This window comes from Zootermopsis nevadensis, unplaced genomic scaffold (genome assembly GCF_977971745.1).
Source record: "Zootermopsis nevadensis isolate Lab colony 2312 unplaced genomic scaffold, Znev_1.0 Znev_ptg000031l, whole genome shotgun sequence".
NCBI classification, from domain to species: Eukaryota; Metazoa; Arthropoda; class Insecta; order Blattodea; family Termopsidae; genus Zootermopsis; species Zootermopsis nevadensis.
The window spans coordinates 4,261,622-4,278,992 of record NW_028259163.1 but is presented as its reverse complement, the minus strand read 5'-3'; the positions used below and the strand labels follow the sequence as shown (position 1 = coordinate 4,278,992).

The 17,371-nt window shown below is 36.8% G+C and overlaps 1 protein-coding gene across 6 annotated transcripts in view; it reads left to right on the top strand.

Moving 5' to 3' along the window:
- Positions 1-17,371, top strand: part of LOC110827014 (cholecystokinin receptor-like) — a 212,204-nt gene that overhangs the window by 113,652 nt on the left and 81,181 nt on the right. For all 6 annotated transcript variants that reach the window (XM_022058226.2, XM_022058225.2, XM_022058224.2 and 3 more), the window contains one exon: positions 4,191-4,305. In XM_022058226.2, the coding sequence (XP_021913918.2) occupies positions 4,191-4,305 (115 nt within the window). The remainder of the gene's footprint in view (positions 1-4,190; positions 4,306-17,371) is intronic.

Here is a 17,371-nt window from a genome sequence, read left to right as displayed (position 1 = left end):
GTCTAGTAAATATAAAACGTAAAACGACGTTTCGGAGATGGGACTCTATCTCCGTCTTCAGGTTCCTACACAGTTGGGCCCACTAGATAGAGCTAATCCCTATCTCCGGAGATAGGGATTAGAGATAGGGATTAGCTCTATCTAGTGGGCCCAACTGTGTAGGAACCTGAAGACGGAGATAGAGTCCCATCTCCGAAACGTCGTTTTACGTTTTATATTTACTAGACGATGGATAATATCCAAGTAAATTTTTATTCAATTGACTCTTCACCATCGTCAAGAAGTTTTAGATTTGAATTAATCTATTTCGGAATAGTAACCTGTGGGGATTTTGTGAACACGGTAATGAACATGTTTTATAAAAGACGGGGAATTTATTGACCGGTTCAGACCAGAGTTTTTCTTCTCAAAAAGGATTTTGCTTCGTGGAGTTAATTCATTTATGCACTGTTACATTTCTGGTATTACAGCTGTGTTGCTTTGTAATTGTATTCATTCCAAATTATACTATATTGTGGCGTAACGTTTTGTTAAACATGCTGTCACGTTGAATTGGAACTTTCTAGCATCTGTAATGTCGTGAGTATGGGAAATCATTTGAGCTTCCGGACAGAAGACGAACTTTTGCAACCAAACCCGTTAGAGGTTTAAAATTTCCGGATTCTGCATTTGAGATGAGATTCTATTAACTGTTACTATGATTGTAGATAATTAGTTTATATTGTAATATTTTACGACTGCTAATTGTAAAGTAAGGATTTAATTGTACTGTGAAGAATGTCTGAATTAATGACCGTATTTAAATATATGTTTTCGGGGGATTTGAAACAGGTTAATTAACCTTAATTAATGAGAGTCAGGTAAGTTTCTTCAGAAGGTAAATATGATCACAATACAATCATCTCAGCAAGTTAGCTTGGTTTTAACACGCATTTACTGATATCACATCCATTTTTTGTCTCTCAAGGCAAAAGTATGCATATTTCTTAATTTTTTTGCAGACGAAATATTCAAATGTGGAGTTAAAATCCATAGGACCGCCATTGATATATTAATTAATTTTAGTTTTATTATATTATATTTTATTTTCTATCCTCAAAGGAAGTGTTAAATATAGAATAAAATATGTGCACCGATTATGGAGAAATGTTGGAATAAATTCGTAATTTTTAAAATAAAATAATAAAATTATTACTTTATAAGGATCGAGATGAAAGTTACGGTACAACTCAGGCCAGATGAGAAACGTAATTGTACGGAATAAACAGAATTTAAATTCGACAGTCGTTGGTTTTAAACCTTGTTCCATTTTCCTTGGACGTCAGATCCTAGCTCAAATATTAGCTGGGTGTCATATCCACCCCGAATACGTGCACGTCATGCCCAAGCAGAGATACGGTTTAAAGTAGAGAGACGAACGGTGTATAGAAGGAAATGAAGATAATTGTCTTTATAATTGTGTGAAGTTGTGTGTTTACTTTGCAGTACGATCTGAATTAATTATAAGATATTATTTAGGCCAGCGTTGGGTTTTTAAAAATTTGATGTCGATTTTTTTTACCGTCATATCATCATCTAGATCTCGAAAGATTAATTTTAAATTCAAGATTGGAAGTCTGAAACAACATTTATACGTCCGAAAAAGTAAGTAGCATTATTATTATTATTATTATTTAGTGTTGTGTCTGACGACAGGTCCATATGAACAGGATCCTTCCATCCTTTTCTCGGACTGGGACCTGTTCATATACGTTCTTGGCAGATGATCCAGAAGTGGTTTGCCATTGCCTTCTTCTGTGTGTGAATGGAGTAATTGTTGGGATGCCACGGAGGAAAACTCCGTGTTGCCTAGACCACGGCCTTGCCCCACACAAGTTATAAATTCGGGCACCGCCGGGAATCGAACCCGAGACCCCAGGATTACAAGGCCAGCGTTCTAACCGCTAGACCACCTCATCTTATTATTATTTAGTGTTCTGTCTGAGGACAGGTCCATATGAACAGGATCCTTCCATCCTTTTCTCGGACTGGGACCTGTTCATATACGTTCTTGGCAGATGATCCAGAAGTGGTTTGCCATTGCCTTCTTCTGTGTGTGAATGGAGTAATTGTTGGGATGCCACGGAGGAAAACTCCGTGTTGCCTAGACCACGGCCTTGCCCCACACAAGTTATAAATTCGGGCACCGCCGGGAATCGAACCCGAGACCCCAGGATTACAAGACCAGCGTTCTAACCGCTAGACCACCTCATCTTATTATTTATTTAGTGTTCTGTCTGAGGACAGGTCCATATGAACAGGATCCTTCCATCCTTTTCTCGGACTGGGACCTGTTCATATACGTTCTTGGCAGATGATCCAGAAGTGGTTTGCCATTGCCTTCTTCTGTGTGTGAATGGAGTAATTGTTGGGATGCCACGGAGAAACCGGGAAGCCCCCGGAGGAAAACTTCGCGTTGCCTAGACCACGGCCTTGCCCAACACAAGTTATAAATTCGGGCACCGCCGGGAATCGAACCCGAGACCCCAGACCACCGTGGCTAGTTAAGTAGAATTAAAGAAAATAATTAAGATATGACTTAAGTCTTTGTACTGACACGTCAGAGAATGTACGTGTATCACAAACTATTTGCATGAATGTGGTATTAAGCCAAAACGTGGTTTATCGATTCGATTACGAAGTTCTGCTTTGGAATTTCGATACGTCATTCTAGGTCCATATTGCCAATCCCACGAACAGACCCCAACACAAATCGATACTGGTATTCAAAATATTAGCTGGCCTTTGGCTTGAATGAAGCTGTATGCTCGGATGCTTATAGGGGTAGTTTAAATTCTCATTTAACCACGCTCTAGATCACCGGATTGTCTGGCTAAGTTAGGGTTTTGTGAGTTTGCCATCCTAATGATGAAAACAATCAAACACCACAACAACTAGAAATGATACAGGCTTTGTTGAACTCACTTCCTGTTTAACGAAGCCATGCGTGTAAGTTAGGTGTACAAAGGGTATAAAGTCAGCTCGCCACTGCCGATCTGTTTTACTAGAAAGTTGTGACTTAAGACGTTCGCTGCGTATTGTTTAACAGGACTCTTTTATTTAAATATAGGCTTTAGGAATTTTCTTATATCATACACCGTCATGATTTAGAAATGATATACAGGATGTGGCAGTGATATTAATTGATGTGTAAAACTCTCACATTCTTAGATTTAGTAAGAAAAATCACAAAAAAATATCGAAGTCAGAAAAAGATATATTTAAACCGAGATTTGAACCCAGGACATCTTGAATACAAAGCAGTTCTGTCAGACCGCGAATTAAAAACAAAATCACGATCATTTCATTTCACATCATTTGAAATTCACTCTTTAAAATTAATTTGTCACTCGACGCTGTGTTGTGAAGTTGTTATAAAGTTTGTAAACCTGGAATAAAATGGACTCTGCACGTTTCTACATCGTGTAATTGATTAAGGTAGTTTGTTCGTAATGTAAAACACAATTAGGTCAATTTTAGGGAAGTGTATTTCATACCAACCAGCACGTAATTACGCGTCTGTATCTCTGTTTCATTCATGGCTCAGTGTATTACAGTACAACAAATATGGCTGCTTCTCTGTTAACATTTCCGCCTTTCTAATCTCTGGTTATGTTGGTTCTGTATTAACGCTTTTACAAAATGATTCCGCGGCTGACTACGTTGCCACGGTATTACGTTTTAACTACTGTACAGTTTTGTTCCAATTATGTTATCAGATTCAATTTGTAATATCCTGCAAAAACGTTGTAATGAACGTTAAAAGTTATTATGGAAATATCCTGTGGAAAGCTTGGTGTAGATGCGCGCGCAACTTCTAGTCATGGTACTGGAATAAAACTACGAATTAAAAAAATCTCGGATAACGAAATCGCGTATAATTTGAGTCACCTGTAATTGAAGCAAAGTCTCTGGTACCAGAAATTGATTTTTTAAAGCCAGTAACACAAATTCCGTTATTGAATCAGTTTAGTTCAGTCCATTTTATGAAAGGTGAAGAAATTTGAGGTTATGTTTCGATGTTATTTTTTTCATCTAGCAACACTTATTCTGTATTAAAACATGTTTGTTGTTATATTTTAAAGTTTTGTGAGATTTTGCGCTTACAAAGCTTTAATTAATAATTCTGAATACGTTTTGCTTTCTTATAGGCAGTGGCGGATCTATTGCTGGGTGTCTTCTGTATGCCGTTTACGCTGGTGGGACAAGTCTTACGTAACTTCGTGTTTGGAGCTGCCATGTGTAAGCTCATCTCATTCTTCCAAGGTAAAAAGAACTTGTTTCCTAACTGTTACTAAATGTAATTTTTATATATTATATATTTTATATATTAAATCTTGTCCGTCTAATCACAATAAATTCTTATTAAATATTAAAATATTACAATAATTAACATTTAAAATATTTAAAATATCAAATGATGTTCTTTATCGAAATATTCGATTTACATTAGACCATCATTTTTTTTCACGACATGTTTCAGTTCCTAAAAGAACTATCTTCAGGTGTATACAATTATATAAAGATTCAAACCAATAACAACTTAAATACAATTTCCATATACTATTTTAGCGCACATCTTTATATCAGATTTTTATCAGATATCGAACGATGTTCTGCTCCAGATTTATTCCATTTTAATAATATATTCGATGTTGTTCTGTATATGTACATCATGTTCGATATGACTTTAGTGTGGTTAAATGTTTTTTGTTGTTTATGTATCATCCTGTAATGTAAATAATATAAAGACTAAATGAATATTAATAAAATAATTTTTGTTTAAAGCTTCAAAGGTTTAAATAACCTTTCTGAAATGGGGCTACCTGCAATCTGGCCCCCCTAAAGGGGTACACGGACTGAAAAGGCCACCATATTGAGAACAAAATTTAATTTGAAATATTTACTTGTATGTTACACAAATATAGAATAAATTTAGAAGGGGTTGGTATCATTGTGAAAGACGAGAAACTCGATTTACTGTGTGTGCGCGCGGTGAATCGATTGGTTGAATTTCGATATAGTGTATACGTAGAAGAGACTTCTGGCCGGTGACGTGGTGTGGGCGTCAGATGTTTTTATCTGACATCTGGCTTCGCCCAGGGGTTTTATTTATGCAGACTGATCTATATTAGATGAAGACAAAGGATAAATGTTCCAGTCCCTAGCATTTATGATGAGTCTGTGTAAAGAAAATACGGTATATTTTCAAAAAAGTTTTTCTTATATATTTTTTCTGTTTTGTGTTGCAAACTGTACTGCGTTAATGATGAATCTATTGTTATGTAGAATGTACTTCATTTTTCTCGCTTTGGGCAGCTACTTTAATGTACTAATAGACATCTTTTTTCAACTATTCGTTGTACGTGTTTATAAAAATTTTCTGTAAAGTTTCACTTTTGCAATTTCAAGAGACTATTTGCACTTCGTTAATTATTTGTGATTTCGTAATTGTACAGACTTTTGTTTCGATACTTCTTTTGAGATATTCATTGCTTTGTGATTTATTGTAATAGGAAGTCACATGGACTTAAGACGTTTCGTTGCATAGAATCGTATTGGAATTTGCTGTGGATGATGGGTGGATAAATAAGAATTTTGACGTAACTGAGATAAACCACGAGGAACTTGAATCATGATAAAAGGTGACGTTTTCTGAGATCCAGTTAATAATTTGGACATTATATGAAGGCCGCGGGAATAATTAATAAATAGTTAACATTTTTTCATATCCCGAGGGAATTATTTTCTATTCTTATTTGTGTTAAACACGTCCTTATATGCCATATCCTGTGACGAATTTAGTGTGTTTTTATGGATAGATAATTAACTACACTGTGACGTTTTATAATTCATATTGATGTGTGACTTTGTTTGTGGCGTAGGACTTTTTTAGGTTTCAACAAACCAACATCTTCCGTCAAATACAAGAAGTTCATACCACTTTTCAGTTCGTAAGAACTATTTGTTCATTGATGCAGTATTTGTTTATATTTCGTAATTAGGACGTAGTAATTTAACTTCATGCTTACGTATTTGAAAAAATGAAATATTTTCCTTTGATGATTTTTATTGTTGTTATATTACATTTGACTGTAATAATATATAGGTTTGTTCATAATGTATATATTATTGTTTATTTAATATCGTATCAAAATATATTTGTTAAAATGATATTCACACGCAGTGATATACTAAATTTCTCTCATTCCCAAACTACGAACAACTGAAATTACGCTGTAACGATATTCTTTTGTTTTGTAGGTTGGCAACATGTTTTAGCACTACGAAAATAATTTACGGAACATTCCATAATAGTTGCCGTGAATATTACATTTAGGTTGTAAGAGCATTCTCTTACGAATTTCGGAGGGTTTGTGACCCGTATAATACACATTAAGGGACCCCAGGAAGATGTTTCTGTTCATGGCTTACAAGGAAATCCTTTTGAATCACTCTGAAGTTATAGACGAGTCTTGAAAAACACACTCGCTTTTCGTTGGTGATACATGAAGTAGGAGTCTTAAAATTTAAATTATATTAACGTCTCAGACAGAAGGCTCTTGTGTTACTAATGACTGTTAAGAATTTAATGAGTGGACGTTTTTGGTTTAATCCTCTGATGCTGAAGAGAGAGATATATAAGGAGGATAATAGAAGAGTAGAATATTGAAAGAGCAAATTGGTGGGGGAGAGCCCTCATGAAACAATTGAATTGGGCCGGATTTTACTATATGTTTCCTTAACATATTCTAAAATTACAACTAGGTCTTCAAGTTACCTCTTTCCTTTGAGGTTTTCGAACCAAAACTTTGTGTGATTTCTTGTTTCACTCCTGTATGACGTGTGTATATATATACAAATTTAAAAAAAAACTTTAATTTTTATTAAATGTGTGTATGTGTCGTTCTTGCTGTGTTTAACTTCCGAATTTTAAATCACATGAAATATATCTTATTAATTAGAACGATATTTAAAATTATTTAAGATTTTTTTTTTAATATTTTGTTTCGATTTGTTGGTGTGTAGACGACCCTTGATATCGCATGTTATATCTGTACTACACTGCGTAGGATTTGCATAAATCAAAGGCGTTGCTGCTTCGGAAACGTGTAAGCCGAGATTTAATTAACTCTTTAAAGAGTCGTAATTATATGTACCAGAAACGTCTACAGGCAATAAATTACAATTTCGTATTTATGGGCTTATTATTATTCTCAGTGTAAACAGAGATTATTTCCTTAAACAGGATTAACCAGTTGATACTTTTAATGGTGGTGTTGTGTTTTCTTTGCGGTACGGACTGAATTCTTAAATATAAAAATAGGAAAAGAAATGGTAAATAAGCGCTTTAAAAATAAATTATAACGTGCTGTAAGTTTTCCACATCAATGTCTGTTTGAATTAAAGAATATTTTTGTGTGTAAACAGACAGACGTACGTATGGTATATTGTTCGAGATATTTGCATTTCTTATACCACTCGTTTTACGTTCGAGGTCTGGATTCGTCAGTGACAGACGGCGTGTTGGTATTCAGACGTCGTATTTTGCCGTATTTATAGTAATACAGTCACATGGGGTGTTCCTAGGGACATGTTTTTTTTAACTCCGACTAAATTATAAACGCAGACAGCTTGAAGAACAACAGTGGTTTATGTCACGTGTTCGCGTCATATCACGTACCATTTTAATCTACAAGCTGCTGAGATTTAATGTACACCAAAAATTACCCTTTATTTTATTATGATATCCATAAGAATAAATAATTGTAAGAAAATACATCAGTATGTGATCCTTGAATTTTACGTTATTTTAGACTTATATAAAAATTTAGCGAGTTACTTTAACGCTAGAAAACATAACATAGTGGCTGAGGGAGTTTAGAAAGGATATCCGAAAATTAAATATGTTAAATAGTGAAAAACACTGCTTAGAAGGTTCCCAGGCAATGCTCACTCGTACTTATGATAAGAATAGAATTTAAGTGAAAATGTTAAGGCGATAATTAATGACAGCTTGCCAGTAGAGACGTCGGAATTCTTGTTTGGGTTTTTGTTAAATGTTGAAATTGTAACTATTAAAGTTTAAATACGTAATTTAATGGTATTCATAATAAGGGGATAAGTTTTTATGAATTTAAATGGAAAGGGCTGCAAGATAAGGTTGCAGTGGCAAATTAGAACTTGGGGAATGACAAAAAAAAATTTAAAGATGGCGGGACTCTGGGGCGATAGTTTATGATATTTTTTTGTTTCGAAATAGATGACAACGTAAAACCAAAACCGTGGATTAAAAATTTTATTTTTAAAATAAGATTCGTAAATTTAAATTTAACACTCGTATGTGATTTCGGGTTCTCTCCCCGGCGAGTATAAACGTGATTGTCGTCTGTTCCCATGTTTTATACTGATGATGGAGGCAGCAGGCAATTCTGAAACGTGGGTAAATTTCTGATAGACTATATGGCTCATCGACGAAGTTGACAGCTGTCATCTGGGTTGTTGCATGTATAGACATGCGTGTATATTTAATGCTTTCAAATTCTCCGCCCATTTCATCCTTAATTTGATCAATCTAATAATATTCGAGTCTTACAGATTTTATGTAGAACCCTGGATCTTGGTACTATTTAGGTCTTACGTGTTAGTCTCAGAGTACATTCTAAAATTAAACTTGCTTGTTTGATCTGAAGATATGAAAAGAACTGAATCTTGTTTTAGATTTTTGTAAATGTATGTTTTTAATAATACGTCCCCTGCAAAACAGATATTTTCCAAAAAAATGTTTTTGTTATTGTGAAAATTTCATTTGAAATAGATACTTGTTTGAGGTACAAATTTTATTTTATTGAAAACAAGCGTATGGAAATATTTGTTCAATTAAAGTTTCAGATATTAATGAGATACGTATTTTATAGTATGTTGCAATGTGGTACATGCTTCTGGTGAAATTGATAAAAGCTTGTTTTTGAGCTGCAAGTACATTTAGGGCCATGTTTGTCTTACACGAAAAATATTTAAACAAAAAATTTCTCGAAACTTTCGATCCATCACATGTGCCCAAATTCGTTGGAACTGTTCACTTTTATTCAAACGTTAAATACAAATATGTACAGACAGTTCTGCATAATGTGTTTGTGATCCCATGCTCAAGAGGATAAGTTAGTCACGTGCTGTTATGTTAACACACACCAGATAAAGTTGCTCAGAATAACTTGCGGGAAAGCTCAAAAAGAGAGAGATAGAATGAAAGAAAGATGATCTGTATTCTGGGTTGTGACGTGTTTAATCTTGTAGGTAACAGCGTTTCCGAGGACCCCAGAAAGTGACAATTCCAATTTATTTTAATGTTTAATATGGCTGTATTCTGGGTTGTTACGTCGTGTGGTCTGGTAGATGTTTACTGACGTTCCATCGCCATGATGACGGAGGCAGTATGAAACGTCGGTAAACATCTACCATACTACACGGCGCAACAACCCAGAAGACAGAAATCTTCATACTCATCGCCCTGATGACGGAGGGAGTATGACCTCTGAAACGTTGGTTAACATCGACCAGACTACACAGCGCAACAACCCAGAAGACAGAAATCTTCATACTCATCGCCCTGATGACGGAGGGAGTATGACCTCTGAAACGTTGGTTAACATCGACCAGACTACACAACGCAACAACCCAGAAGACGGAAATCTTCATACTCTGATGACGGAGGCAGTATGACCTCTGAAACGTTGGTAAACATCGACCAGACTACACAGCGCAACAACCCAGAAGACAGAAATCTTTATACTCATCGCCCTGATGATGGAGGCAGTATGACCTCTGAAACGTTGGTTAACATCGACCAGACTACACGGCGCAACAACCCAGAAGACAGAAATCTTCATACGAACACTGAGATGAAAATACAATCACGATGGTATTGTTTCATTCGTGGAAATGCGTGTTTGCAACTGGTTAACCCACCATTTTTGTTTTTTTGTTTTTGTGATGTCACGTAATGTCGCGTGCGTTTAAAAATATCACAAGTTCAAAAAAGGGCTTTTACGTTGATCCTGAATATCACATTTATTATACAGTTCTTAAGCTAAATTTATCCTCCCCATAGCTGCATTTATCTTGTGGTGATCAGTTCTACTGTACAGTCTTATGAGAAACACTGTTTGAAATTGATTTTCTTCTGTTGTTAATCTGTATTCGATAATTTTGCGTAAATACCAGACGCAAATTGTGCTTTGACATTTCAGTGCTAAGTGGGGACAGACTATATTAGGTGAAGAAGGTTTTACTTCAAACTAGTATTTAATTATGATAGAGTTGGAGTCCTAAACTTTATCGCGTTAAAGATATCTAATTGTCAAGAGTACACATTTTATTATCTTATATATAAAATTTAAATTGTTGTTTTGCACGCGTGTTTGTATGTTCAATTTTAGGACGAGAATGGAAAAATCGATTTGCACCAAACTCGGCATGCTTATTCTTTGAGACCGGAAAGAGGATATGTTTAGATTTGAACTCCGGAAAAATGTACTTTGTTTGAATCCCGGTGAAGATGATTCTGTATCGCGTAAACTGAGCAGAATAGAGGAACGGAACAAAAATCAGAGTTGTTTCTTCTTTTCCTTTTCCTTTTCCTTCTCCTTCTTCTTTTCCTTTTCCTTCTTCTTCTTCTCCTTCTTCTCCTTCTCCTTCTTCTCCTTCTTCTTCTCCTTCTTCTCCTTCTCCTCCTTCTCCTTCTTCTCCTTCTTCTCCTTCTTCTCCTTCTTCTCCTTCTTCTCCTTCTCCTCCTTCTCCTTCTTCTCCTTCTTCTCCTTCTTCTCCTTCTCCTTCTTCTCCTTCTTCTCCTTCCTCTCCTCCTTCTCCTTCTTCTCCTTCGTCTTCTTCATTTCCTTCTCCTTCCTCTCCTCCTTCTCCTTCTTCTCCTTCGTCTTCTTCATTTCCTTCTTCTCCTCCTTCTTCTCCTTCTTCTCCTTCTTCTCCTTCTCCTTCTTCTCCTTCTTCTCCTTCCTCTCCTCCTTCTCCTTCTTCTCCTTCGTCTTCTTCATTTCCTTCTCCTTCTCCTCCTCCTTCTCCTTCTTCTCCTTCTTCTCCTTCTTCTCCTTCTTCTCCTTCTTCTCCTTCTTCTCCTTCTTCTCCTTCTTCTCCTTTTCCTCCTTCTCCTTCTTCTTCTTCTTCTCCTTCTTCTCCTCCTCCTTCTTCTCCTTCTTCTTCTCCTTCTCCTTCTTCTCCTTCTTCTCCTTCTTCTCCTTCTTCTCCTTCTTCTCCTTCTTCTCCTTCTTCTCCTTCTCCTCCTTCTCCTTCTTCTCCTTCTTCTCCTTCTTCTCCTTCTCCTTCTTCTCCTTCTTCTCCTTCCTCTCCTCCTTCTCCTTCTTCTCCTTCGTCTTCTTCATTTCCTTCTCCTTCCTCTCCTCCTTCTCCTTCTTCTCCTTCGTCTTCTTCATTTCCTTCTCCTCCTTCTCCTTCTTCTCCTTCTTCTCCTTCTTCTCCTTCTCCTTCTTCTCCTTCTTCTCCTTCTTCTCCTTCCTCTCCTCCTTCTCCTTCTTCTCCTTCGTCTTCTTCATTTCCTTCTCCTTCTCCTCCTCCTTCTCCTTCTTCTCCTTCTTCTCCTTCTTCTCCTTCTTCTCCTTCTTCTCCTTCTCCTCCTCCTTCTTCTCCTTCTCCTCCTTCTCCTTCTTCTCCTTCTCCTCCTCCTTCTCCTTCTTCTCCTTCTTCTCCTTCTTCTCCTTCTCCTCCTTCTCCTTCTTCTCCTTCTTCTCCTTCTTCTCCTTCTCCTTCTTCTCCTTCTTCTCCTTCCTCTCCTCCTTCTCCTTCTTCTCCTTCGTCTTCTTCATTTCCTTCTCCTTCCTCTCCTCCTTCTCCTTCTTCTCCTTCGTCTTCTTCATTTCCTTCTCCTCCTTCTCCTTCTTCTCCTTCTTCTCCTTCTTCTCCTTCTCCTTCTTCTCCTTCTTCTCCTTCCTCTCCTCCTTCTCCTTCTTCTCCTTCGTCTTCTTCATTTCCTTCTCCTTCTCCTCCTCCTTCTCCTTCTTCTCCTTCTTCTCCTTCTTCTCCTTCTTCTCCTTCTTCTCCTTCTTCTCCTTCTTCTCCTTCTCCTCCTTCTCCTTCTTCTCCTTCTCCTCCTTCTCCTTCTTCTCCTTCTTCTCCTTCTTCTCCTTCTTCTCCTTCTCCTCCTTCTCCTTCTTCTCCTTCTTCTCCTTCTTCTCCTTCTCCTTCTTCTCCTTCTTCTCCTTCCTCTCCTCCTTCTCCTTCTTCTCCTTCGTCTTCTTCATTTCCTTCTCCTTCCTCTCCTCCTTCTCCTTCTTCTCCTTCGTCTTCTTCATTTCCTTCTCCTCCTTCTCCTTCTTCTCCTTCTTCTCCTTCTTCTCCTTCTCCTTCTTCTCCTTCCTCTCCTCCTTCTCCTTCTTCTCCTTCGTCTTCTTCATTTCCTTCTCCTTCTCCTCCTCCTTCTCCTTCTTCTCCTTCTTCTCCTTCTTCTCCTTCTTCTCCTTCTTCTCCTTCTTCTCCTTCTTCTCCTTCTCCTCCTTCTCCTTCTTCTCCTTCTCCTCCTTCTCCTTCTTCTCCTTCTTCTCCTTCTTCTCCTTCTTCTCCTTCTTCTCCTTCTCCTCCTTCTCCTTCTTCTCCTTCTTCTCCTTCTTCTCCTTCTCCTTCTTCTCCTTCTTCTCCTTCCTCTCCTCCTTCTCCTTCTTCTCCTTCGTCTTCTTCATTTCCTTCTCCTTCCTCTCCTCCTTCTCCTTCTTCTCCTTCGTCTTCTTCATTTCCTTCTTCTCCTTCTCCTTCTTCTCCTTCTTCTCCTTCTTCTCCTTCTCCTTCTTCTCTCCTTCTTCTCCTTCCTCTCCTCCTTCTCCTTCTTCTCCTTCGTCTTCTTCATTTCCTTCTCCTTCTTCTCCTCCTTCTCCTCCTTCTCCTTCTTCTCCTTCGTCTTCTTCATTTCCTTCTCCTTCTTCTCCTCCTTCTCCTCCTTCTCCTTCTTCTCCTTCGTCTTCTTCTCCTTCTTCTCCTTCTCCTCCTTCTCCTTCTTCTCCTTCTTCTCCTTCTCCTTCTTCTCCTTCCTCTCCTCCTTCTCCTTCGTCTTCTTCTCCTTCTTCTCCTTCTCCTTCTTCTCCTTCTTCTCCTTCTTCTCCTTCTCCTTCTTCTCCTTCTTCTCCTTCCTCTCCTCCTTCTCCTTCTTCTCCTTCGTCTTCTTCATTTCCTTCTCCTTCTTCTCCTCCTTCTCCTCCTTCTCCTTCTTCTCCTTCGTCTTCTTCATTTCCTTCTCCTTCTTCTCCTCCTTCTCCTCCTTCTCCTTCTTCTCCTTCGTCTTCTTCTCCTTCTTCTCCTTCTCCTCCTTCTCCTTCTTCTCCTTCTTCTCCTTCTCCTTCTTCTCCTTCCTCTCCTCCTTCTCCTTCGTCTTCTTCTTCCTATCACGGTATGGACCTTAGGTCTGTTCCGGCTTTCGGGAGTAAATTACAGGAACAAAGGCTAAAACTCAAAAAAAAAACTCTCCTGGGTTTAAGTCTCGGTAAAAATACTGGATTTAAGAACAATAATTTTATTTTATGATATTCATTGATAACAATTGAATTATTATTCCTAAGATAAGTTCAAGGAAATAAATATCGATAATAAATGTAAGAATTTGTGGGATTTACTCACAGTTACATTGCTGGCGCTCTGATAGTTGTGTAATATCTTGCATTCCTTTACGAAAAATCGTTATCTATATTCTGATCGATTATTTGGTTATAAAATCGGCGCTATTATAAATCCACATGTCACATAGCGTCGAATTGTGTGTAAATGTGACTCTGAATTGTAAGTAGGTACTTGTGAAGCTGTGACCATGTATCAGAGTAAAATAAGGAATAACTTTATTCAGAATATTCATTATTTATCCACCATCACCACAGGGATCCAAGCAGCGCCTTGCCGATAAAACCGTGTTCTTATAAGTTGAAGTCATTCACTGAAAAGTGTTCTCAAACGCATCTGACAAGCGCTGTTGCCTCAAAACAGAGACCACGTGTCAAGCGACTTGTAACATGATTGCTTTATATATCAAGTATACCTAGGAACGGTAATTACTTTACCCGCTGAAAGTCAAACGCCTCTTAATTGACTTCATAAAGCATTTTGTCCTTTAATTCTGACTCCCCTCAGTTTTGCCGTAAGCTGAGTGACGTCATTGTAGACGGAATATTAGTAGTGACGTGCTAATGCGTCTTTATTACAAAGTTCTAAGAGCCATGACACTTTCTGTTGATACTTAAGATTCGTTCATTTCTGTTCTAAATTTCCCTGTAGTTGGGATAAATGTTATGCTGTTTGACTAACATCCAGGAGGTTTGTATTTCAAACTAAAATACTAAGGCTCGTTAGACGAAAGAAAAATTATTTTGCGTATTTATTTTGGAAGCCACGGTGGTCTAGCGGTTAGAACGCTGGCCTTGTAATCCTGGGGTCTGGGGTTCGATTCCCGGCGGTGCCCGAATTTATAACTTGTGTTGGGCAAGGCCGTGGTCTAGGCAACACGGAGTTTTCCTCTGTGGCATCCCAACAATTACTCCATTCACACACAGAAGAAGGCAATGGCAAACCACTTCTGGATCATCTGCCAAGAACGTATATGAACAGGTCCCAGTCCGAGAAGAGAAAAGGATGGAAGGATCCTGTTCATATGGACCTGTCGTCAGACAGAACACTAAATAAATTATATCTTTATCTTCCGTCTACTTTCCATTTATTCTATTTTTCTTTAATTATCGACCCAAATCTGTTGACCTCTTAATGTAAGATCTTAAAATAATCTTGGTAGTATAACTGTCATTACAGACTTCAAGTCTGAGATGTAATTCTTGATCTTCAGGGTTGTGACGCCGTGTAATCCTACAGGTTTGACAACTTTCCGGCATCATAACCCATCTTCACAACCTTGAGAACCTGAAATGTTGGAATAAGTCGATTAATCCTTTGGTAGATTTCCACGAACAATAAACAGTTTATCTGGTTAGCACACAAATGCATAGCAAATCTGTACTGTAGCATATCTTTTTCGTACTATCTCATTTTCCATACTGTTTTCACTTGTGCAACATGTTTCGAATCAATCTGACCATCATCAGGTTCATTTCGCTGTCATTTCTTGATATCGGGGAATTGAACCTGATGATGGCCGCATTGCTTCGAAACATATTTTTAAAGTGACAAGGGACGGTTAGGAAAACCAGGTATTGCAAACATTTAACAAGTTTGTAACACGATCACGTACATCCAACTCGGTTGTAACACCTTCGTCAAGATTTTTTTTTTTTGTTAACTGGGTGCTGGACCAATTTGTAAAAACTTCGTAATTAAATTGGTACAAGATTTTTAGCAACCATGGATGCGTTTGCAAGTCACGTCCGTAAAGAATTCTGTGTTCTTATAGTTTCAACCAGAAACACTACAGTTAAAGAGAACAGCATTTTGATTTAATTTGTCTCATCGTATTTGGTCCAGTATTTGTATTCTTGTTCATAGACTCTATAATCCAGTGTGGGTCTTAGCCACCTCCTTTCGGAGGTTTTTTAGTCTTCGAAGTGTGAATTTTGAACTCTGAGTGACAAGCTCACGGACTGCAAAATTTCTACTCAATCCTGATTTAACTGCTAGAGCCATCTAGTAGTGAATCAGGAGAGACACAGGGTTAGAAATGGCCGCTGAATTTTGCTTACGAAACATCTTGTTCATGCTCGAAAGTTCCTTTTACATCTACGACATGGGACCGCCGGCTTTAATTCCCATCCGAAGGAAGGTTTTATCCTTGAATATCCATCGACATCGGCCGAGTTTGAACCCGCGAACCTTTGGTCCAGTATTAATTGTTGGAAAGTTAGGTTTAATTTATGCTGGAAATGATGTATTGAGGTAGTTGGCTTAAAATCTTTGTTTTCTTTCTCAAGTTTGTAGTGTAGAAAGAGCATCATTTTAATATATTTTAATTATTAAATGTTAATTGTAATAATAATATTTTAATATTTAATAAAATATTTTATTGTGATTAGAAGGTTAAAATTAAACAAGTTTTTTTAATTTCCGTTTGTAATTTAGACGACGGACAAATAAAAAAATTATAATGCAGCATCGTCAGGAAACTCAGACTTCATCTGTTTTAGGAGCTTTCGCTGTTGAGGTCTGTCTTTTTCCGTTGGTGCGCCTAAAATAATTTTATAATGAATAAACTTAACGTAAATGAAATTTTTATATTGAAGGATTTTCAAAACGTTTTCTATTTTTTATTTAGATAAGATATTTTACAACATATCATAAGTGAATAACTATTTTTTAGTTTCATAAGATAATATAATTTCGTCATATTGTGAATCAGATATTAAATTAATTATTCGGTTTTGTCCGTCTAATCACAATTATATTTAAAATTTACAAATAAGATAATTAAAATATCATTTTATGTTCCACATCGAATAATCGAATTATATTTGGAACATTTTTTTACAACATGTTTCGGTTTCATCGAACCATCTTCAGGTGTAAAATTATATCAACAAACTTAAAATTCAATTACAATTTCTGTTGTGTAGCTTTTTGGTGATGTTTTCTGGTGATGTTCATATCCAGATTATTTTCACATATTGGAGCGAATGTATTGTTTTGAAGTGAAATGCTTTTGATTCAAAGAAACACTAATGAATATGAGAGAATATAGAAAACAAAATGAAATAATAATTATATAATTGGAAAGTAAAATTATCTTATTTGTAAATTTTAAATATAATTGTGATTAGACGGACAAAACCGAATAATTAATTTAATATTTTTTTAGTTTATTTAATTTCACGGAAAATATGTTTGTTTCTATTATATCAACCCATTATTATATGAAAACTGAGTTGTTCCGATTTTGATGTGGTAAGTAAACAAGCCTGGTACTTGAATCCTTAATCAAAGGACCACTTTTAATCGACTCGAAAAGGACCTTTCAAAATCAAACAAAGTAATTTGATGGTAATGATTTATATTATAATCGAGTTTGAACTAGAGAGTTTAATATACAGAACATTTGCAGTGGACAGTGAAACTAATGGAGTCTAGTGGAAGAAGGAACTGAATTTTAAGTCTGAGTTACTGGCTCAGAAGTTTGTACGAGGCTGGCGACAGGCCTTTGCAGAAGAATGGTGTTAATTAGCCAGGCTGTAAGAACACGTACAGATACATAAAACACATTACTTGCATAATAAAGTTGAATTACAGAAACAGATGAATAACTATACATTACGCTGAAAGACACAAGGTACAGTGTTCTCACTGAAGTTGTCTTGAGTTGAAGCTGGCTGTCTTCTGGGTTGTTGCGTCG